At 41.3% G+C, this 25,667-nt stretch overlaps 1 protein-coding gene across 1 annotated transcript; it reads left to right on the top strand.

Annotated features, from left to right (window-relative positions):
- Positions 1-7,032: 7,032 nt before the first annotated feature.
- On the top strand, positions 7,033-7,522 carry LOC148299907 (uncharacterized). Its single transcript, XM_088275514.1, has 2 exons — positions 7,033-7,140; positions 7,256-7,522. The coding sequence occupies exons 1-2, from the start codon at positions 7,033-7,035 to the stop codon at positions 7,478-7,480; spliced, it is 333 nt and encodes a 110-aa protein (XP_088131640.1). The 3' UTR covers positions 7,481-7,522.
- The last annotated feature ends 18,145 nt before the right edge of the window (positions 7,523-25,667 follow it).

Here is a 25,667-nt window from a genome sequence, read left to right as displayed (position 1 = left end):
AAAAATGCAGCGTACCCTCTCCGAAATGAAACCTCAAATCAAACAGGCTGCAGAAGATACTGAAATCAAAATGGAAATGGTCTCGATACAAAAGCAAGAAGCCGATGAAATCATGGAGCAGATTTTAATTTAGGAAAAAATTGTTCTAAAAGCTGTCAACGAAGCCAACGAAATTAAGGAAGATTGCTAAAAATAATTGGCAGTTGCTCTACCCCAACTAAAGGCTGCTGAAAATGCTTTGCTGGTTTTAGATAAAAGCAGCATTACAGAGTTAAAGTCCATGAACAATCCCCCTATTGCAGTGCGTTTGACTCTCCAAGGCCTTTGCTTGTTGCTCGAGCCTAACCCCAAATAAAAAATAAAGAATGATAAAACTTTAAAAATGGAGACAGATTGGTGGTCGGCGAGCATGAGATTGCTCAATAATTCGAAACTTCTAAACTAACTTGTGAACTTCAACAAATAATCACTTTCTGAGATTATAATAAACAATTTAGGTAAATTTTTGAATGACCCGAACAATAAAGAAATTTTAACAGTCGCTAACGTCGCTAAGAGCTCGACTGCCTGCGAATGCATCATACAATGGGTCAATGGCATTTACAACTTCTATTTTGTAAACAAAAAAGTCAAACCCAAAAAATAATCTTTGATTTTGGCTGAATAAAAGGCTAATTTATTGCATAAAAAATTGGACTCGAAGCATGTTGAACTAGAAAATGCCAATAAGAAGGTATAATAATTAAATTATGAACTTATATGGGCACAAAAGAACAAAGAGAGCTTGGAAAGAGAATATAAGCACTGTTAGATTTCTTTAGAAAGAGCAGAAATCATAATGAAAAGCTTAGGCAACGAAAAACAAAGATGGCTGGCCTTAAGTGAAGACTATACCAAGTAATCTTAAAAAGTTGATTGTGTCACATTCATGTGCACAGCCCAAATAATATACTTTGGGCCATTTACTCAGGCTTTTAGATCCAGAATTTTGAAGGATTGGCTGTCAAAATTTAAATCAAATAATTTAGAGATCGATTCAGATTTTTCATTTACTCATTCGATGGGCAATCCAGTCAAAATTCGGGAATGGAATCTCAACGGACTCCCATTGGACAACTTTTCAATTGAAAATGCCCTAATTCTTTACAATTCAAGAAGGTGGCCCCTCATGATCGATCCCCAGAGCCAGGCAAATAAATGGCTAAAGAAACAGGAATTAGTCAGAAAAATCAAAGTAGCAAAGCCACTCGACGACAATTTCATCAGGGCGATCGAAAATTGCATTCAGTTTGGAAATCCTGCCTTAATTTAGAATATCGGCCAATAAATTAACGCTGCTCTTGGCCCTTTGCTTTTGAAGCAGACATACAAGAAGGGAGCAACAACCTACATAAAACTAGGAGAGAATGTTCTCATCTACTCCCAAGACTTTTTCCTCTACATGACCACCAAACTATCAAATCCCCACTACCTGCCTGAAGTGTGTACGCAAGTTGTTCTTATTAACTTTATGATTACCGAAGAAGGTTTAAATGATCAATTACTAGCATTGATCGTCAGCAAAGAAAGGCCTGACTTGGAGGCATAAAAATAAATACTAACAATAGAGTCCGCCTCTAACCAGCGAACTCTGAAGTAGATCGAAGATCAAATATTAGAGATCTTAGGAAATTGTGAGAACATATTGGCTGATGAAACAGCTATTAATGTTCTCACAGCTTCCAAAGAAACTTCAAACTAAATTGCCAAAAAGCAGATATTTGCTGAGCAGACTGAAGCTTAAATCGATTTGGCGAGAATGGAGTATGAGCCAATCTCCAAGGAAGGAAGTATGTTGTTTTTCGTTGTGAGTTCTCTTGAGAACTTAGATCCGATGTATCAGTATTCCCTCACCTACTTCAACGACCTTTATAAAAAATCCATTGAAAACGCAGAGATCTCAGTTGACAAAAATGTGAGGTTGGCCAATATTCGAACTTAATTCAGATTCTCCTTGCTCAGAAATCTCGGTCGGAGCTTATTCCAGAAAGACAAACTTATTTTTTCAATACTTATAGCCCTAAAATTAGGTAGGTTATCTTCGCAAACTGTGGAGTATCTCACTTCGAATAACAATGTGATAGCCTCCCTTGCCTCGGGAGATAAGATAAAATAATAATGGATGACAGATAAGATTTGGAAGAATGTGCTGAAAATATCAGAAATGCCAATGTACGAGCAACTCACTCATTTATTAAAGGAAGAAAAGAATAAAAAGATATTTTAAGCCATCATTAAAAGTGATCAACCCTTCACGGAGAAATTGCCCAATTTGTATGAAGTTTATGACTTCATTGATAAACTTGTGTTGTTCAAGTGCTTCAGGCCATAAAAAATGATAGAAGGCTTTAGTAGGTATATTGCCAGCTCAATTGGCTCATAATTTGCAAGGTCACACCCTTTTGATCTGAACTCGATTTATCCAGATTCAAGCGCATCTACTCCAATCCTATTCATTTTGTCTCCAGGGTCAGATCCTTTTATTTCAATCACTAATTATGCCAAACATTTGCAAATGAGCTATGATAGCATTAGCTTAGGCCAAGGCCAAGGGCCAATTGCAGAAAAACTCATCAACAAGAGCATATCGAAAGGAGGATGGATAATTTTGCAGAATTGTCACCTAGCAGTATCATGGATGCCAATGCTTTAAAAGATAGTTGAATAGCTTGAAGATTCTGAAAAAGAAGTCCATAAAGACTTTAGGTTATGGCTCACTTCCTATCCCTCAGCATAATTCCCGCAGTCAGTGCTTCAAAAATCCCTCAAAGTAACAAATGAGCCGGCCAAAGGGCTGAAAAATAGCATAATGGCTTCGTATCTATCAGATCCGATTAACGACGAAAACTATTTTGAAGGCAGCCTTTTCGAAAATTCATTTAAAAGATTGCTTTTCTCTTTGACCTTTTTCCATGCTGTGATTCAGTAGCGACGTCAATTTGGGCCGCTTGGGTGGAACATATCTTATTAGTTTAATGAAAGCGATTTACGAATCAGTAGCAAGCAGCTGAAAGTTTATGTGGACAATGCCCGGAACGATTCGCAAATTCCATTTGATGCCTTGAATTACCTTATTGCAGAGTGCAACTATGGGGGCAGGGTGACAGACCAAAATGACCGCCGACTTCTCAGCACTATTCTCTCTGAAATATTTAAGCCCGAGTCGATTAGTTCAGAGTGTTATAGCTTTGGTAATTCCTAAGACTTTATTTTGCCCCAAATGAAAGACTATCGAGAGTATTTGCGTTACATAGATGGCTTGCCGCAATCCAGTGATCCAGAGCTCGTCGGATTGCATGCTAATGCAAATATCACAAGGGATTACAACGAGAGTAATGAGCTCTTGGGTTCTCTGCTCAATTGCTTGTCATCTGTGAACAGCGGGGGAATCGACATGAAGGCCCAGTAGTTGCACATTCTAACTGTAATTGAGTCGATCCTCGATTAAACTAAATTCCCCGAAGCATTCAATTTGCCAGAAGTGCTAAAAAAGTACCCGATCTTGTACGAGGAATCCATGAACACCGTGCTCAATCAATAGATCAGCCGATATAATAGATTGCTATTGTAAATCAAGAACACACTTACCCTTTTAAAAAGGGCTCTCAAGGGCGAGTAAGTCATGACCCAGGACCTCGAAAAGATGTATCGTTCGCTCAGCTAAGGCAGAATACCAAGTTTATGGCAAAATAAATCCTACCCAAGTTTGAAACCTCTTGGCAGCTATCTCGAAGATTTATAGAAGAGAGTTAAATTCTTCGGCAGGTGGATAAAGAAGGGGACTCCTGCGTAGTTTTGGATAAGTGGCTTTTTCTTTACCCAATCCTTCTTGACGGGAATTCTGCAAAACTATTCGAGGAAAAACTACATACCAGTGGATGAGCTTGCCTTTCATTACATCTTCGAAAAATAGAAAATAAAGTTGGCCGAATCAGGTGCTAATGTTTACGGGTTGTCCATAGAAGGTGCTGGGTGGGACAGTGAAAAATAAATTCTCTGTTAGTCTCGTGCTGGATAACTCTTTGCTGAGTGTCCCAATATTTATCTGAAGCCGCATCAAATGGAAGATCTGAAATCCGAACAGAACTACGAAGCACCGCTCTACAAAACAGTGATACGGAACGGAGCGCTGAGCACCACCGGCCACTCTACAAATTTCGTCACAATGATAAAAATGCCCACGGAGCTTCCCCAAAGCCATTGGATTAAGAGAGGAGTCGCACTGTTTACTCAATCAAGCCTGTGATAAGTTTAAATTAATAATTATGACCCATAGACTAAATGAATTAATAGAATTTGAAGCAAACGTCTTTAACGGGGCGACTGCTGATTTGATCATTTAAAGCTTATACTATCAATTGCTCCACATTAGCTGAGCATTTGGAATCTATTTTTGCCAGCTCTGAGCCTATACTAAATTTGGTGGAACTTGATTCGAGGAATATTCTTGTTTTTATTGAATTCTTCGCGCACGTAGAGTTGGAGGGATGTTTTGGTGGGCTACTTGCAGGCATAGACGTATTTCCAGACTTGGCGACTAAAACGGAGAATAGACCACTGCAATTCCGATCGAATAGCCATTATATAATTATGGTCGATGCGATCACCCCTATATGACTAAATCGCAGTGATTCGAGATAATAAGTGTATTCAAATTAAAGTTAAAAATAAGATTAATAAAATCGACGACAACGAATGCAGCTCACGCCAATATTCTTCGTATCGGCTGTAATCTTAGGCCTCTATATTATCATTGCGGACCTGGCCAGTCGCCAAACTCAGGTAGAGAGCCCATCACCCAAATATCAAGAGTATCACTTAGGCTGCTATTTGACCCATCAGTAGCTCACCAAGCACTCAGATATTCTACTGAAATTGAAATAGCTGCAAATTAGCTCTGAACAGGCAAGGTCCCAAGTAAATTCAATAGAGATCAGTGACAATGGATTAAACAAAAAGTCGCTTGAACTTGCGCGTAGCTTTTAAATCTACATCCAAGAAATTTAGCATGAGAAGGATCAGATGAGAAACCAATTTGAACTCGGAAAGGCACTGAAGAACTCATATGATTAATATAAGACCTGCTCTGACCATATTTCTGGCTCCCTATCATTAGAGGAAGGCGAGTGCACTGATAATTGGGAAAGATACTCTAAATGTTAGGGCCGTCTATAGGTACTGCAATCCAGGCTGAGCGCGAAGCTTACCAGCAAAAACGGAATCACCTTGAAAATGAAGGACCTACTTCTGAATATTGACTCGAAACCGCGCCAAAGCATGACCTCGAGGACGAAATTCATCAGAAATTCAAAATCGCATCTGACTTAATCACCGCCGAGCAAAAGCAGCTCGAAAACTCAATCCAAATCATATTGAAGAAGATACCCAACGCCGAGTACAGTCTCGCAATAGCCAGGAACAACACCAAACACGCTCAATAGTCCTACCTATAATGCCATTCCCGTACTATTTTATGATATTGTAGACCGCCATTAATTCAGGTTGTGCGAAGAACTATCGTCCTAAATCAGAGGGCTTGGCTATGGTTCTATTGAAAGCTTAGGCTTGAAAGTGGATAAAAAAAATAAGGCACTGAATCGGATTCAGAGTATGCTGAATTAAAATGCGGGAGGCAATGAAGCCAGGATTTAGCTGCGCCAGTTGTATGATAAATAATTTATTGAGTACATCAAGCTTCATAGACTGTACATAGAGACGAAGGCGAAACTGGTCAAGCACTGCGGCTGCACTGAAATAGAAGAATAGACATTGAAGAAAAACTACTAAACAAGGAAGGAGGAATTGAACATGAAGTCGAAATAGTATGATGAGCTGCTCGCCAAGAAAAAGACATCCGATGGGTTGGTTATCGATATTCGCCTGAGAAGAGAGAATCTCGAGAAGGATTACAGGGAGAAGTTAAAGCAGAAAAAGGATGACTCTTCTCAAAGCGAGTCGTAATCTCTCAGCAAATTGGAGCAGCTGGCAAATCTCTAAAAAGAAGATAAGGCCTTGGAAATCGAAATACTAAACTACCAGAGTGAATTCTCAAACCTAGCCCAATAGTGTGAGCGAATCAAACGAAAACTGGGGGAGAAACTGGTTTATATCGATGAAATTGGGCAGTGCATTCGATCCAAACAGTTCTACCTCTCGCTGGAGGAAAAGTACGAGCAAATCAAGAAGGGCAACCCCTTAAATACAGTGCGCAAAAGTACCTTATTCAAGACCAAGCTCGTTTAAAATGCTCGGAGGCATGCAAATCAACAATTAAATTGAAAGTCAACGAAACTATCACGAATAACTCTGATCGCATCATTTATGAATTCATCCATAAGAACGCTCTTTCCGTATTTTGTTCTGTTTGACAAACTAAGTGGTAGCATTTATTAAGCAATATGAGCATTCTTATTATAATTGCTTGAAAGTATCCTAAATTCCTAAGTATTTACATGTATGATATGTATGATTTATTGATCTTGTTTGAGAATCAATGCTTGGTTGATTCTTTTCAGATTTTAATTGTGTCGAAGCATCATTAAGTTACTATCAAATGGAGAGAAAGACTGCTGCCAAAATCATATCATATTTGGGAGCTGCAATCAAGTCAGGTCAAGGCTTGGATGGAGTGCAGAATGGCCCCAATGCTATTCGCCAATCCGGTGTTTTCAACTTACTCAAGGATCGATACGAAACACAAATTAAAGATTATGGGGACATCCTGGATGATCACAGCAGAGCGCCTACAACTAAAAAGATCGGCGAATCCAGTTTTAAAAATTTATAAATCCTTGACCCAACTCTGCATAGCCTTTCCTCAAAGATAGAGAAGATTCTCAACGAAGAGAAGCAGGAGCACATTATGCTCACAGTCGGCGGAGATCATTCGATAGCCACTGGCACGACTAAGCATCGCATCGACTCTCCAAAAGGCATATTATAGTGCACTCATAGTAAAATGCGTCTGAATTGAATGCCTACACAATTCATGGAATGTTACACAAATATCCTAAAAATTTAAAGATAATTTGGGTCGATGCTCATGCGGATATCTTAGATATCAACACCACAAGTTATACGGGATATCATGGTACTCCCCTGGCTCATTTTATATATCGGCTGGAGATAAATAAATGAAGGTGAAATGAAAACCATGAAAGATTGGGGCATCCGCTACTATACCCCTGACGCGATCGATATGTATGGAATCGGGTAAGTCATGAGGAGAACACTTGAATATTTGGACCCCAAGAATGATCCCAATAATGTGTTTCACATTTCCTTTGACATTGATGCGCTGGACCCCTACCATGCTCCAGCAACAGGCACAACAAACAGGGGAGGGCTATCAGTTCGTGAGGCCTACCATATAGTTCGAAGGACAGTGCATGAGAAAAAGCTGGTTGGTATGGATTTAGTTGAGATCAACCCCTCTCTATAGAAAAAGTTTCGTCAAAACCTGTGGGGGGATACTCACTATGCAGCAAACATGAGCGAAACTGTTGGAGTTGGAGCCGATTTGCTATAATCGTTATTTAATCAAGGACTTCAATGATAATTCCCGACAAATTAAAGCATACATAATCAATAATTAATCATTGGCCCAATGCCCTATTCTTTTTGTCTTTCAGTGCTTGGATTCTGTTCTTGATGTCAGCCCTTTTTACGGGAGGAATAGTGAGCTAGTAGTTCCCATGCTACTCACCAACGCGCATGTTCATCGTGGCCAAAGATTACTAGCTCTCTTCGTTGCTGAGCTCTTCGACGGTCCTGAGCTTCTTTCTCAGGTTGATTTTCTTTTTGAGTCTCTTTTTGGGGTCCAGCAGCTACTTCTTGGGGATAATGTTATTGGTGAGCATATGCTGGGCAACTTTGGATCTGAGCTTGTTGCCGAAATTCGATAAGCTCTTAGACAGTATTTGGGAAGTGGCGCTTATAACTTTTTCGTATTATTTCTCCTTCTTTTTTTTCACTTATTGCTTTTAGATTTATTTAATTTTGAGTTCAATGACACGCAGGGCATTGAGGACTCGGTGCCCATTGGTCAGATTATGGTTGATATATGCCGAGCTGAATTTGGAGTTGCAGACCCTTTTCAAATTATATTTGATCAGGTAAATCAAGGCGGGGATGAGCCTGAATAAAAGCAAAAACGCAACTAAGCAAGTTGTGATTAAGATGATCACGTTTCTGGCGTATATCATTTCAGAGAGCTTGATCACAATGAAAGAAAACACTATGTTGGTTGAAATATACTGCAGTATGAATATATACTTCCTCCTCTCCCACTACCTCGCCACTGGGCTCACCCCATCCATATCCAGTCCCTTTGTTCCCCAGGAAAGATCATCTATTCTACAAAATGCGAAGATTTGCAGGATGTTGATATAGGTCGGTGTGTAGAACAGATATGAGAACAGTGATGTCACGCACTCCACGTATTTTTTCAGGCTGAAGGTCCAAATGATGGGCAGTGCGTGGCCGAACAATATGAAGAAGATCAGTATTCTCAGATAAAACAGGGGAATAATAAAATCTTATTTCCCTGTACCAGCAAAGGAGTCCAGCACTATTTCGTATGTGTTGTAGACCAGTAGCGCTAGTACAGCTAACCCATAGATGCCGAGAATAGTTGCTGCCTTGTAGTAGATTTGTTTGAACCGATTGTTGTTGTGGTTCACGAGCACACTGTAGAGCACCACCGAAAACACAATTATGATGTATATGAAATTGATGACATCGGGGATGGTTTCTAACACATTCTTGACATTGAAAATAGACACCCTATAATTATACAATTCGTAGTCATTCTTCACGATGAAGAACTTTTCAAATATTGGTACAATGTACTCTCTCACAGCTGAAATCAATGTGAGATTCATGGCGATATAGAATAGAGAAGGGCCAAGCCATGTAATCTTCTGCACAAAACTGTAATAGTAGAGCTGTATCAGGAAAATGCAAGTTGTGCGCTCGTGACTGTGTTGGCGCACATAGTTGAAAGCAAACCATGAACCGTTGATCCATCTTCTCCTTTGGCCCAGCAAGCGAGTCAAGGATGTGACAGGATCGACTGAAGACTCAGCATCCGGCAAGTAATCCAGGTCGTATCCAAGCGCATGTATCCCCAAGCACATAATACGATCCTCTGCCAAATACATGTTAGAGTCCTCCAAAGAGATGTCTGCCTGGTCAGTGGTTGCGGTTTTTAAATACCTTTTCATAATAGTCTATGACTCTTCATCTTCGATTTCGCTCGCGAAGGAGAGTTCCCTTTCTGTTTCAATCATATCATAGTTCTAGTCGTAGACTGGGTCTTCCACTCCTTTGAATGCAACACTTTTCAAGGCTTTCCATCGATAGCCTGAAAATGCACCAGGGAGCACGTGAATATAACCGAAAGCCGCTTCAAATGGCTTATCAAGCATGTGGGCAAAGTGGTATTAGAACTGCTGTGCTCGCTGGACGGTCACAAAATGTTCGAAGCACTTTGTGAGGCAAGTGAGATTCTATTTATCGAATCCATCATCTCTATAGCCCAGGTCATCGGAGGGGTTTTATAGTTGCAGTCCCATATAGCCACAGACTCCTCCACATTTGGCCTTTTTCTCCATGTGAGCCCACATCTTATAAATAGCATCTTGATGTGGTTTGATACCGACATCCGTGAGTATGCAGTATTCAGGGTCGAAGAGCTTGCAAAACCCTTAGAAAAATAACATGTGAGATGACAACTTTCCTTAGTTCTTATGTTTCACAACAAAGAACATGTAATTATATTATTTTTTGCCATCGCTCTTTTTGAACTCATATTCCTCTTCCTCCATGATATCACGGGGATTCCTCAAATCGTCAGCCTCGAGCCTTACAGGGTACAGAATGGCTTTATCCTGCCTTGAGTCAATGTATCTCTTGCAGAGTATTTCTGTTTCGTGGATGGCCTCGAAGATGAGCTTGACCCGGATATTCTTTTTGGTGGAGAGGTACTACTGGATTTCGTCCTGCGTATCGAAGTACATATTATTTTCGACACAGAAGTTCAAGCACAATTCCTCGTATTTTTTATTGATGTCGTGCGGCAGTGAGTCGATCCTTATATTCTTTTACTTCTTGAGCTTGTTGATTTCTCCGAGGAGCTACTTGATCCTGATGTACTCTATGTGCTGGTTCTCGAATAATTTGACCTTGAGTTCGCCCAGTTCCTCCTCGGTGAAGAGGCAGATATCCTCGTTCTTTTAGTTATCGAAACGACTCAAATGGAAATCCTTCTCTTCGATTTCTTTGAAGTACTCTTCGAGTGACTTGCCGTAGGGCTTGTGAACGAAGCCGTTTTTGATATCGATTTCGTTGAAGAAGCTGATCATGTTTTCTGTTTGGTCCTTGGAGTTATTTATTTTTTAAATGCCGTCGAAAATGACGGTCAAGATGATCTCGTGAGGCAGAATCCCAGCCTTTTCTGCGAAGGTTTTGTAGCTCGATTGAATTCCCTTTATGGTACTCTTTAGCATGTGCTTCGGCTCCGAGTACACGCATATACATATTGCTAACTTTATGCGCCTCTTGGGCGTCTTTTTGAAGAGAGACAGCAATCCATGTCCCGCCGGATGCTGTCGCTTGTTCTCGGGAGTATCTGTCTTCCTAAAGGACTTAATCTAATCCTCGTCGATGTTGATAGGCAGTACTTTCTCTTCTTCGAATCGATCGGGCCGGTTGGAGCTTCGCTTAATGACCTTCAAGCCTTAATCCTTATGCAGCTTGATTTCGGAAGGCATGAGGAATATTTTGGGAAAGAAGTCTTGTTTTTCGAGTATGCGATCGTAGTCAGGCTATTCGAGGATTTCGATATTTTCTCGCTGCATTGGTTTTCTAATGCTGAGATTATATAATCATATATGTGTCAATTCGTGGAAGCGTTCGCTATTCAGGGTATCCTCCCAGATATCTGCGGCAATGCTCTGCAGAAACTAAGTCTATCATGGCTCTGGCGATATTTGGCAGTAATGGCCAAATAATATTATGAGGCTTTACTGGTTTGGCCCAGTTACAATCCATAATATTTGAATGCTTATATACATATTTATGTCTATTTAGAATAAGTAACATCGACGATTTCATTAGTTCAGCAAAGGATAATTGAAGCGATATGAGCTTCCATGATTATATCAAACCAATCTCCATGATCTTATTCCTCATATTTCTATAGACACAACTGCTTACTTCTTAAATTTTTATGAATAATTATTTTATTTGGGGAATAGTTGCTGACCTTTCATTCTTAATTATTCTTTGGCTCGAATGGAAATGTTGCAATATGTTGGTTTCACAGATTGGAAAAATTGTTATGTTTTATGGCTTCGATCGACAAAGTGAGCTGCATAATAATTAAAAATTAATAACGCGATTCTTATGTATTGATAAGAATTTGCTCAAGAAACTATGGGTAGTGGAAATAGTTGCATTCATTGAATCATGGAGGGACGCTCTGAAAGCCAAGCTGACAATTGGGCAATTGAAAGCTACTGGTAATGACCAACTATGTCAAGGCGTTTAGTTAGTTTTAAATGTTCTTCAAATTAGCTCCCTCGCTCTTTATGCTAGCTTGCTTGCTCTTTAACGAACCACTCACATGAATGAATGATTACACATTGTTCTTTTACTCGTTCATTAAATATTATTGAGACTAAACTGCAACGCCGACATTAAAAAATTATTTCCACAAAGGCATATAATGAACAATAATTATTAAAACAGTATAGTCTTAGCATTCGCTCGAAGTAGATTGATTGAGTTAGCATCGTAATAAAGCTCAGGATAGATAATCAGTTTGGGGCCTACTCCTGTTTGTTTTCTTCCTAGGTATCTATTTCTATGTCATTGTTTGGGATGGTCTCAATTTCGAACATGCTCCGACCAAACTGCATCTGAAATGAGTCGCAGAAACTCTCTCGAAAGTTTTCGATGTACTTTTAGTTATTAATGTTCGCTAAATTTATCTTGCACAGTGCTTCAATTGCACCTTTCGTGGCGAACCTGTAGGTCTGGTCTAACTTAATAAGGGTGCCGAATTTAGATTTGGTATCTTTGATGTAAAACTATCCATCGTTGAGTGATATCTCGGCATGGGCTCGAGACACTGAAATGTCGTTTAATCGAATTTAGCAATGGTAGGCCCGGCCGATTCGGATAGGAGCTGAATCATTCGGACTGGTGCCTTTTGCGATTTTTGGACAAATCAAATAAAGAAGCTTTTCTTACTTGTGGGGAAGGGCATTGATGAAGGAAAGCGACTCCAAGAGGATGTATGGGCCATTAGGTTTCTCGATCGTCATCATTTAGATTTAGTTGCCAAGAGACCGAAAAGTTCGGGGGTATGGGTACTTGCAGAGCTAGCAGGAATATTTCGTGAAATTGTAGGTAGAAATTATTTAGTTGACCTCCTTTTTCATCTTGCTGTTTATGCACTTCTTCAGGCACTCCAGATGTATCTTGAGCAACGATCCTTTGCATAGGCATGGAGATATCAGCGGATCTTCAACACTCTCTTCCACTTCCAGGCAAATCTTACACCGGACTTATTATTCTTACAATACCCGACCCCCATCACCCTCTCTGTGTGGGAACTAGATATCGAATATTTAATTGTCTGTGGGAAAGTATTTGGTAGTTTTGGCTGGTTCGGCCTCATCGCTCCTCCTGATTTATAATACTTTGAATTAGACTCTGCCGAGCTTGATAATATTCCCGGCCTCTACAAATATAAGCGAGAGGGTTACTTAGTATTTCACCAGGCTGGCCGCGCAGGGACTTATACAAAGATCTCTTTGGGTCATGAGGCTATTCGCTGTTTTCTGCAATGGCTCTGGGCTCAAGCTTGTAGAATTTAGCCTTCTTGTGCTCGTTGTGCTCAACACTGAGTGTGGCAATGCACTCGAAGTCAGAGAACTCGGGCAGTTGCGGATTGCTGGAGGGGTTGTCTTGGAATTTGGTAAGGGGCTCTAAATTAGAGGGGAGTTACTGTCGATGCTCCTCATTAGCGAAATCGAAGAGTCAATATAAAAGGTCTCGATGGAGTAGTTGTCAGGGGTTGTCTCATAATCGAAGAGCGCATGCGAATCTTTGTTCCATGTTGTGATTCTGATGCGAATATGCTCGTTGTCAATGGGCTTTGAGTATTCTGGCTCCTGCATGCGATAACGTTTGTGATGCTGAAATCTATTATATCGGCAGAGGCAATTTAGCATCACGATAAATAAATCTATAATATTTCGATATTTAGCTTCACCTCATTGGCTTTGCTCCTGAAGAAATTTATATAGTATTTTATTCCATCACTGATCATGCCAATCCCTTTTATATCTACACACACACAATCCATGTTCATTATACAGTGCATTGTCGGCTATGCACCACTCCGCTGCTACTACTAACTAAACTACATATCAGTATCAGTATAATTATATACGATAATTAAACTATTGAGAAATAAATAGTATATTTGAATCCTGCAGTTTAGATTGCTTATTATGGGGTTGGGGTTGGGGTTGGGGTTGGGGTTGGGGTTGGGGTTGGGGTTGGGGTTGGGGTTGGGGTTGGGGTTGGGGTTGGGGTTGGGATTAAAGGGAATCTAATTCATTGATGAGCAATTAATCTGGACATTTATAGATCGTGATATTGAGGCTTATTATAAAGATTGTAACTTTCTAACCGATGTCGGAATAAGTTGTAGAAAATGCGCCCGAGGAAGTCCCTCCCAAAACTTAGGAGCAGCTCCTCGAATAGCAGAAGCTCAGGGAAGAAGAGTAACGGGCCAAGTAAGAAGAAAGAAAGCGAGTGGAGGAAGAACGCAGAGTTAAAAAGTAATAGGACATGAAGAAATTGGATTAAGCCCTCAAGGATTCCTTATCATTGCTGTCGAAGACTTCTGACAACAAAACACTCGCATACTCCAAACTCACGTTGGCTTAGAAATAGCTCGAACGAGTATTCCCGTCGATATTGAAATTCCAACATATTCAGCATGTTGACATCAGCACCAATGCGATAGCTGACGCGTCTATACTCACAGAATTCCAGCACTTGCTCACTCTGAACTTGGCTAAGAACCAAATTGATAGCTTAGAAGTGTTTAGCAACAATTAGCGGCTCGTTTCATTGCAATTTTTAAACCTTTCAGGGAATAAAATCAAACATTTAATTCAAATCGGTCTGCCTTCACTAAAGAAGCTGACTCTTTCTGAAAACGAAATATAGGCAGTGCATGAATGGAAGGGACATGCGACTTTGTAGATTCTCGAACTCCGCAAGAATAAACTAAAAAAGCTCAAAGGCCTTATCAACTTGAAATCACTCAAAGAGCTTTACATTTGTGAAAACGAGCTGACTGACATTCGTGGGCTGGAGAATCTGCCTCTGCTCGCCAAATTGTCATTGAGAATGAATAAGATTAACATAATCATGTCACCATTTCCGTATTTGCCGAACTTAGTATACTTGAATTTGCGATAAAACCAGATATCGAAGATTTAGGAATTGAAAAAAATCGATGATCATGTCTCTGATGTGAACTTGCTTGCGAATCCCTTGACTGATTAATTTGGAGAAGATTTTAAGAAGAAGGTCATTGACGCCTCGCCTCATTTTATAAGACTGAATAAAAGCCCAGTGACTGAATAAGAACGCGTGGCATTTGAGAAGGAGAGACAATAGCGCCTCATCCAATAAGAAAAGTAGCGAAGATAGAGGGAATAAGAAGAAAGGGCTAAAGCTGCCGAAGGAAAAGAGCCATAGCCATAATCATGATCCTAAAATAGCATGAATCGTATAATTAAATAATTTATAGAATAGTTGCAATGCTTGAGATGTAACTAACTGAAGCGCAACTTGAGGAAGTTTACAATTGGGTTGATGAAGTGCCATTAACGCGACCGAAGAGAAATATGGCTCGTGACTTTTCCGACGCAGGTATTCGCCATTCGATTTTGCAGTCCTCTTCGCCTAAATTATTGAGCATTATAATCCGAAAGTGATCGAGCTCCACAATTATGCCGCAACGGGGTCCCTAAATGAGAAAATTAACAATTGGAAGACCTTGAACAGTAGGCTATTTAATATCGCATTAGGAAAAGTGTTACCAAAACTGAGAATAGCATTAAAGAACGAATAAATTGAGGGTTTAGCAAATGCAAACCCTGGAATAATTTAAACTTTGATATACAGATTCAAGAAGTCAGTGGAAAAGGGGGATTTTTCATCACCTTCTGTCGTATCGAAGACGAATACCACAATGTCATTTCCAGTATTTGAAGCAAACAACAAGCCAAGGCCCTTTAATAAAATGCCATACAAAGAGATGTACCGAGTCGATTATTGTTAGTAAGAACGAGAAGCCAGTGAAAGAGTTGGTGAGCGCTAAGGACGAAGAAATCAGTCTCCTCAAAAGCCAGCTGGAATTGTTAGTGTCCAAATCGAGCAAATTGGAAGAAATCCTAAAAAGCAAGGACCATGAAATCGAAGAAATCGTGCGCATGATAAAGGACAACAAGAAAATCTGAAGATCCAGCTATTGATTTGAATATGAGGTATGATGACAGGTGCGATGCTCGCATTTAAATATTGGGTCTATAATGCATTCTCTTTATTTATCAAAGCCTGCCATAAGTTCAATGGGGAAGAAATAAAAGAGTGACACTTGCAGCAAGATCGGCTGGTGCAAAAATCATCTTTTTGAGTTGAAACCAATCAAAACCAATTTATATTTTAGAAAGTCACAAAAATTGCGGTTCTGCCCCAGACACAAAAGGTTTCACATCGATTAAACTTAGAAACTCAAAGCAGTTTCAAAGCATCAGGCCGCAAATCAATAAAGACAGGAAATTCTACACCCCGTCATTCATTCTCGAAGAAGAGCAAGTACTGCATCCCTAAATATGAAGGAGTTTTATCACTAAAACGATTTGAACATGCAAAAAAACCACAGGGAGAAAATCGATGACCTGTGCTAAGGCAACACCAAGACCATAGTACAACCATATTCAGTATCTGTCTCAATTTAGGATGCAGCCCAACAGACGCATTCAGAATGGATAGCATACATTCTATTTTCTCTGTTTCTATATGTAGATGGTTCCCAATCACGCCAGGAAGAAAAAGTATTGTTCTGTTTGCTGGGAAGAATATGAGGACTATCTTGATGTACATCATTGTCGCAATTTAGCATATTAACAAATCTGCCCATAAGCAGAATATCGCCAAAAATAAATTCTCAGCCTTCATCAGGTAGCTCGAGCAGCAGTACCGACGATCCACGATCCCCAATGAGAAGAATACGATTGATGAAACTGAGGAGGTACATGTGGTCGATCCGAACAAACATCATGCAAGCGATGAAGCTGAGTCAAAGCAAATCGCCGAACAATTGAGAGATTTCAGTAAAGGACTCTTAGAGAGGGAAAATTATCCTCTCTGATTTCATGCAGATTTATATTGCTAGCTTTGCATTGCGTTCATCAGAAACAAGAAGATCAGAGCTTCTGGGTATACTGATGCATTCCTAATTGGTTTACAATATCCCATAAATCCCTTATCATTATCTCTCGTATCATACATTGCAATTAAGCAGCGCAGATAAAATAAAATATTTCATAATTCGTGTTTATTGTAGAGAAACAAGAGATCAATGACAGCAATAGAATATTGTATTGAAATCTAAGATATATTGAATTGAATGCTCATCAAATGTTGAGGGTCACTTCGATTTGGTCACCTTGTTCAATTGTGGTCTGCTTGAAATCTTACATATCTTCATCAGGGACATACTCATTCTATACATCTTTGTATAGTTATCTCAGATTTGTCTACGGATTGACATGGCCACTCTCTCTAATCTGTGATCCATTACCTACTGGGATAGTCAAATTTGACGGCCTTTTTTTTGATGTCCCAGTTTGCGCCGCTGCATCATTTTAACCTGAAGGGAGTTAGTTCTTTATTCCTGAGTCTTTAATATCAGAGCCGTGGCCTTTTATATCAGAACCGTAGCCTTTTATGCCAGAACCGTGACTTTTATTCAACTATTTTTGGTGGCTCGACTCATGAGGTTCTAAAAGGCCTTTTTCAGCAGGTTTGTAAGCATCTTTACCATCATAAATAAATAAATCTTTGTTCTTTTCTTGGGAGGGCACTAAATATTTAACTTCGTCTGGATTCTTTTAGAATTTTTATGGGTCCTCATGTATAATTGCATTTGACTCTACTTTTGGGAGTGCTGCTTAGTGAGACTTGGGCTTCATTGGATCCTCTTTGTCTATTGCCTTAGTAGGCTTGTTGCCTGGCTTGGGTCCTTATTTGCCACCGGTACAACCCATTTACAGTTAATAGTTAATCAAATTGAAATAAATTTATTGTAAATATTAATTCGACACGAGAACAAACTTACTATACTGATTATATTATTTTTAAGGCAGATGATTTTTGAGAGCATCAACTTGACATGGCTGATTCATAACGATTGAACAAATTTAAAATAATGTAGGGAAATGGAGAATGATGAGATTTTATATATTATGGAGAACAATCGGCATTTACTATGGCAAGTAAATCAGGGTCAACATTGAAAAAAAACTTGAGCATCAAACATAGCAGGGAGCTGCCAAGAAAGTCGAAGCAATTAAGTTGTCGTAAATGAATTATATGATTATAGTGATAATAATTAAGCTCTTACATTATTTATACGAAGGTCTCAATGCTTCTGCTCCTCCTCTTTCTAACAATGATTGTTTCGCGCGTTTCGGGGTTGACTTGCTCTACATTCTGTGTGTACTCATCGACTGCGGATCTGTGCGTCAATACTCTAAGCACGGGCTGCATCGCCTGCGACTAAAGTTACTTTTATTATAACACGACCACCGGACTGTGTACATTGCTCCCAGCTGGTATATTTAACACTACTATTGTCAGCAATACTGGCAGCTGGACAACAGGCATATATACTAGTTTTTCAACTTTTGAGTCTGCAAGCTACAACAAATTTTTGTACAATACTGTCGACAGTGTCACACTATCTCTGCCCACGGGAACTTATGGGGTCAGAGTAAGATTGACTGTTATTGATAATACGGGGGTAGGGGGTTGCCGCCTATTTATCAGAGTTGGCTTGACTAATCAAGAGTGTCTCATACGCCCAACTCTCAGCAATCCATCATACGTTCACACCAAATGGATTCACACAACTTAGTTCGTCAGGCAAGCATACAATTCATCCCTATCTATCACTGTCCAACGGCAGTAAAGCTCTCCATCTTATTATAGCTCTTTTTCAACCCACTACGGATTTAGGGACGTTGTGGTGTTAGTCGCACAGTGTGGCGTGGGTTGCACGAACTGCTCGAGTCTGGATGATTGCCAATTGTGCAGTGTTGGACTTCTATTGGACAATAACACCAAAAAATGTATCAGCACCTGCTTACCCGCCACCTATATCGATGCCCTTTTCCCTAACTTATGCGTATCATGTTCCCCTCTTTGTCTAAACTGCACGGTCTCATCGACATTCTGCTCTCTCTGTGCCGACTCAGGGCCTTATTAATCGTTCCTATTAAACAACGAATGTCACTAAAATTGCATATCAGGGTATCTGCCGGACTACTTCGAGCACATATGCACCTGCCCTATTGGCTACTTCTAAGTTCCTTTCATCTGCACACCCTGCCATGCGTATTGTAAAGCTTGCACTGGGCCAACCTAAACTGAATGTTCTTCATGCAAATTAGGGTCCTATCTCATCAACGGCACAACGACATGCTCTCCAGAGTGCCCCATCGGTCAATATGAATTCTTTTTGGACGAGTTGGCGCTTTGCTACATTTGCAACGCGAATTGCTATGAATGCGATGCGAATACCACGAAATGCACTTCATGCGCTTTTGTTACGCCTCTCACTATTACTTACCTGTAAAATATTACCACTGACACATGCGTGCCCGTGTGTCCAGATGGGTACTAGGGAAACAATGCAACTTTTGTATGCGATAAGTGTTTGCTCGGCACCTACAGCTATCAAAATGTCTGTTATTCGGAATGCCCGAAATTCTACACTCTCAACGAGTAGCTTCGAGCTTGTGTGCTGAAAGGGGGATACCCATTGAATTTGCGAGTGGAAATATTCAACCAGTCCTCATTCAAACTATCAGTGAAGTTCGAAGAGTCCTTGAACAGTAACTCCCTGAGTAGCTTGCAACTTTGGTCATCGTTCGTTAAGGTTTATTTCATCAAGTAAGCGGATCCGCAAACTATCAGTCGAAGGCGTTCCTTATCAGAACTGAGGAAGATGTAGGCTTTTGGAGAGAGACAGAGTTAGAGTAGGCTGCTCCAGTTCTCATCAGACATCGCGACTGCCAAACTTGTGCAAATTGCCAGTGCTGATGTATCTGCTGATGAGCTAGTATTATACACAGAGGGAGTGCTGCAGTCAGATTTCGAGGCATCTTTTAGGTTCGAGGTGATCTTCGAGGACAATCTTTTCTCTGCGGGCAATGCCATGTACACGATCCGTGCCGCTGAGTCCACAGATGAAAACTCCTGGCTGATCAGTGAGTACTATGACTACACACTCGTCCCCGTGCTTTATGTGGGCGTCGTCTTGGTTGTTCTGTCCGTGATGGCATACTGCATCGGGATTGTTGTGGGCTTGAAGGGGATGATGGCTGTTGTGACCATCGAATACATCCATATGATGCAGATCATTGGGCTCATGCTCTACTCAATCTACCCAAGGTCCCTGTCTCTCGCCCTGTACAGCTTCTTATCCGGTGTAAACTTCTCGAACTTCGATTTCATTTACAATTTGCCCAAGTAGTTAATACAGCCATGCCAGGGATCGTGCATTTCATTGGCCAGCTTCGCATTCATCCAGGGAGACATGGATTGGCTACGATTGATGGGTTCGGTAATGTAGCTCGTCGTTGGTTTCCTCCTCATTGCAGCAATCCTCTACTATCCGAAATGTTCCCGGAACATATCGAAGATGATCGCGCGTTCGGTTATCGAGCTCACAATCCTGAAGGCAATCCACAGTTGGTTTGGCTCCTTCGTGTTCATCATCCTCAACTATGGAGAGCTCTCCTCGAAGAGTCTCTACTTTGCCACTCATGTGTTCGGGTACCTCGTCTTCGCTCCCATGCTGGGTCTCTACCTGAAGAACATCTACAACATGAAAAGTTAAAGCAATTTCCTCTATGGCCATTATAAATACTGTAGCATATCTTTTGCCACTAAAGCATTGGTCGTGATGGTCGAGGTCATCATCTCGATGGCACCAGCGCTGCTCTCAACTGTCCTCGTGGTGATTGCAGGGGCGTATTGGGTCGCTATGGTGGGATGCGAGCTCGGCCCTGTGATATCCCTACCGAACGCTCGCGAGGAAGACCTCAGCTTCTAAATTCCAGGAAAACACTCAGACGACCAGGTTGGTGATAAGTTCTTCAGGAAGAAATCGACAATTAGCATGGAAAAAACTGATCTGCAGGCGCCCAACAGCCTAGGCCCAAACCAAACAGCAAACTTACACAGTAACTTGCCACTGGAAATAATGTTCCACAAGTACCTGCTGTTTTCGGTCATCCCCATCACTGCCCTGCTGGTCAGCGTCATCATTCTGGTCGAAGACCCACTTGTGACCATTCTGGTTGTCTCCATCATCTTTGCTCTCTTGCTCCTTTTGATCGCCATTGATGGCTGCTTTTTGCATTTCCTCTACAAAACTGTGGTCAACTCCCAATAGCCCAACGACTCGACGAGGAAACAGAGTTACGATGACGCCTTTACTGATAAGTTCAAACTCAATGCCACCGAGGAAAACTTTAAAGGGGAAGAGCTCTACGGGGATAGAGAGCCCAAGAACTTGTTTGTCGTCGAATAAGATCTCGGGGATGACATTGCCAATAAGTTCAAAGGCGCCTACCGAAGGAAGAAGAAAAACAAGGATCTAAGCATTGAAGATATGGCCAACTGATTATCCAATCTTTATCAATTTCCCATCTTTTGATGACGCAGCACTTCTGTCTAAGAGTGGCATATCGAATGAGTTGGCTTTGATTCGAAATTAATAAACTGATGAACAGAACTTTGGCACGTGAGATCTCTCAGGCTGCCATGCCACTTAACGATCCAAAGTGTTTATTCCGTCCCGATAGCAGATTCCTGATGAATTGGTGCTGTTGAATGTCTGCTGCCGACTTCTTTGATTGCGCCATCAAGATAGCGCTGTTTGCTTGCCAATTATCCGATCTATTTAAATGTTCGGCATGGCGTTTAAGCAGCAGAATTTCGAATTGGAGGCGAGCAAAGGAATGTCACCAATGGTTCCATTTTGTTGGCCAGCGAGTATTATTTTGTTTTGTTCTATCGGTTGGCTGTGGTGTTATATGATCTAGAATAGTTGGATGAGATACAATGAATACTACATAATATTTAATCATTCTGCATATTCTCATAAAAATACACTTCTTCCGAAGTTTGCATGGCACTAAATATTTAACTTCGTCTGGATTCTTTTAGAATTTTTATGGGTCCTCATGTATAATTGCATTTGATTCTACTTTTGGGAGTGCTGCTTAGTGAGACTTGGGCTTCATTGGATCCTCTTTGTCTATTGCCTTAGTAGGCTTGTTGCCTGGCTTGGGTCCTTATTTGCCACCGGTACAACCCATTTACAGTTAATAGTTAATCAAATTGAAATAAATTTATTGTAAATATTAATTCGACACGAGAACAAACTTACTATACTGATTATATTATGGGGTTGGGGTTGGGTTGGGGTTGGGGTTGGGGTTGGGGTTGGGGTTGGGGTTGGGAGAACAAATTTAAAATAATGTAGGGAAATGGAGAATGATGAGATTTTATATATTATGTAGAACAATCGAGCTCATGCCAACTAAATTCAATAAATAATGTATAATGAATTATATGATTATAGTGATAATAATTAAGCTCTTACATTATTTATACGAAGGTCTCAATGCTTCTGCTCCTCCTCTTTCTAACAATGATTGTTTCGCGCGTTTCGGGGTTGACTTGCTCTACATTCTGTGTGTACTCATCGACTGCGGATCTGTGCGTCAATACTCTAAGCACGGGCTGCATCGCCTGCGACTAAAGTTACTTTTATTATAACACGACCACCGGACTGTGTACATTGCTCCCAGCTGGTATATTTAACACTACTATTGTCAGCAATACTGGCAGCTGGACAACAGGTGGATGGACCACTTTATCGTCAATTTATGATTCTGTAAACTACAACAAATTTATGCTCAATAGTGCCGACAGTGTCACACTAGCTCTGCCCACGGGAACTTATGGGGTCAGAGTCAGATTGACTGCTATCGATAATACGGGGGTAGGTGGTTGCCGGTTATTTATCAGAGTTGGCTTCAATCATCAAGAGTGCCTCATACGCCCGACTTTCAGTGATCCCTCGTACGTTCATACCAAATGGATTCACACAACTTAGTTCGTCAGAAAATCATTCAATTTATCCCTATCTATCACTGTCCAACGGCAGTAAAGCTCTCCATCTTATTATAGCCAATTTTCGTCCAATCATCTCGGATTTAGGGACGTTGTGGTGTTAGTCGCACAGTGTGACGTGGGGTGTGCGAACTGCTTGAGCTTACATGATTGCCAATTGTGCAGTGTTGGACTTCTATTGGACAATAACACCAAAAAATGTATCAGCACCTGCTTACCCGGCACTTACATTGATACCATTTTCACTAATTTATGTGTACCAGCCTGCCATGCGTATTGTAAAGCTTGCACTGGGCCAACCTAAACTGAATGTTCTTCATGCAAATTAGGGTCCTATCTCATCAACGGCACAACGACATGCTCTCCAGAGTGCCCCATCGGTCAATATGAATTCTTTTTGGACGAGTTGGCGCTTTGCTACATTTGCAACGCGAATTGCTATGAATGCGATGCGAATACCACGAAATGCACTTCATGCGCTTTTGTTACGCCTCTCACTATTACTTACCTGTAAAATATTACCACTGACACATGCGTGCCCGTGTGTCCAGATGGGTACTAGGGAAACAATGCAACTTTTGTATGCGATAAGTGTTTGCTCGGCACCTACAGCTATCAAAATGTCTGTTATTCGGAATGCCCGAAATTCTACACTCTCAACGAGTAGCTTCGAGCTTGTGTGCTGAAAGGGGGATACCCATTGAATTTGCGAGTGGAAATATTCAACCAGTCCTCATTCAAACTATCAGTGAAGTTCGAAGAGTCCTTGAACAGTAACTCCCTGAGTAGCTTGCAACTTTGGTCATCGTTCGTTAAGGTTTATTTCATCAAGTAAGCGGATCCGCAAACTATCAGTCGAAGGCGTTCCTTATCAGAACTGAGGAAGATGTAGGCTTTTGGAGAGAGACAGAGTTAGAGTAGGCTGCTCCAGTTCTCATCAGACATCGCGACTGCCAAACTTGTGCAAATTGCCAGTGCTGATGTATCTGCTGATGAGCTAGTATTATACACAGAGGGAGTGCTGCAGTCAGATTTCGAGGCATCTTTTAGGTTCGAGGTGATCTTCGAGGACAATCTTTTCTCTGCGGGCAATGCCATGTACACGATCCGTGCCGCTGAGTCCACAGATGAAAACTCCTGGCTGATCAGTGAGTACTATGACTACACACTCGTCCCCGTGCTTTATGTGGGCGTCGTCTTGGTTGTTCTGTCCGTGATGGCATACTGCATCGGGATTGTTGTGGGCTTGAAGGGGATGATGGCTGTTGTGACCATCGAATACATCCATATGATGCAGATCATTGGGCTCATGCTCTACTCAATCTACCCAAGGTCCCTGTCTCTCGCCCTGTACAGCTTCTTATCCGGTGTAAACTTCTCGAACTTCGATTTCATTTACAATTTGCCCAAGTAGTTAATACAGCCATGCCAGGGATCGTGCATTTCATTGGCCAGCTTCGCATTCATCCAGGGAGACATGGATTGGCTACGATTGATGGGTTCGGTAATGTAGCTCGTCGTTGGTTTCCTCCTCATTGCAGCAATCCTCTACTATCCGAAATGTTCCCGGAACATATCGAAGATGATCGCGCGTTCGGTTATCGAGCTCACAATCCTGAAGGCAATCCACAGTTGGTTTGGCTCCTTCGTGTTCATCATCCTCAACTATGGAGAGCTCTCCTCGAAGAGTCTCTACTTTGCCACTCATGTGTTCGGGTACCTCGTCTTCGCTCCCATGCTGGGTCTCTACCTGAAGAACATCTACAACATGAAAAGTTAAAGCAATTTCCTCTATGGCCATTATAAATACTGTAGCATATCTTTTGCCACTAAAGCATTGGTCGTGATGGTCGAGGTCATCATCTCGATGGCACCAGCGCTGCTCTCAACTGTCCTCGTGGTGATTGCAGGGGCGTATTGGGTCGCTATGGTGGGATGCGAGCTCGGCCCTGTGATATCCCTACCGAACGCTCGCGAGGAAGACCTCAGCTTCTAAATTCCAGGAAAACACTCAGACGACCAGGTTGGTGATAAGTTCTTCAGGAAGAAATCGACAATTAGCATGGAAAAAACTGATCTGCAGGCGCCCAACAGCCTAGGCCCAAACCAAACAGCAAACTTACACAGTAACTTGCCACTGGAAATAATGTTCCACAAGTACCTGCTGTTTTCGGTCATCCCCATCACTGCCCTGCTGGTCAGCGTCATCATTCTGGTCGAAGACCCACTTGTGACCATTCTGGTTGTCTCCATCATCTTTGCTCTCTTGCTCCTTTTGATCGCCATTGATGGCTGCTTTTTGCATTTCCTCTACAAAACTGTGGTCAACTCCCAATAGCCCAACGACTCGACGAGGAAACAGAGTTACGATGACGCCTTTACTGATAAGTTCAAACTCAATGCCACCGAGGAAAACTTTAAAGGGGAAGAGCTCTACGGGGATAGAGAGCCCAAGAACTTGTTTGTCGTCGAATAAGATCTCGGGGATGACATTGCCAATAAGTTCAAAGGCGCCTACCGAAGGAAGAAGAAAAACAAGGATCTAAGCATTGAAGATATGGCCAACTGATTATCCAATCTTTATCAATTTCCCATCTTTTGATGACGCAGCACTTCTGTCTAAGAGTGGCATATCGAATGAGTTGGCTTTGATTCGAAATTAATAAACTGATGAACAGAACTTTGGCACGTGAGATCTCTCAGGCTGCCATGCCACTTAACGATCCAAAGTGTTTATTCCGTCCCGATAGCAGATTCCTGATGAATTGGTGCTGTTGAATGTCTGCTGCCGACTTCTTTGATTGCGCCATCAAGATAGCGCTGTTTGCTTGCCAATTATCCGATCTATTTAAATGTTCGGCATGGCGTTTAAGCAGCAGAATTTCGAATTGGAGGCGAGCAAAGGAATGTCACCAATGGTTCCATTTTGTTGGCCAGCGAGTATTATTTTGTTTTGTTCTATCGGTTGGCTGTGGTGTTATATGATCTAGAATAGTTGGATGAGATACAATGAATACTACATAATATTTAATCATTCTGCATATTCTCATAAAAATACGGGGTTGGGGTTGGGGTTGGGGTTGGGGTTGGGGTTGGGGTTGGGA

Source organism: Brachycentrus maculatus, unplaced genomic scaffold (assembly GCF_059751285.1).
Source record: "Brachycentrus maculatus isolate JH-2025_06_01 unplaced genomic scaffold, ASM5975128v1 h1tg000892l, whole genome shotgun sequence".
NCBI lineage: Eukaryota > Metazoa > Arthropoda > Insecta > Trichoptera > Brachycentridae > Brachycentrus > Brachycentrus maculatus.
This window is presented reverse-complemented; position numbering and strand designations above follow the sequence as displayed.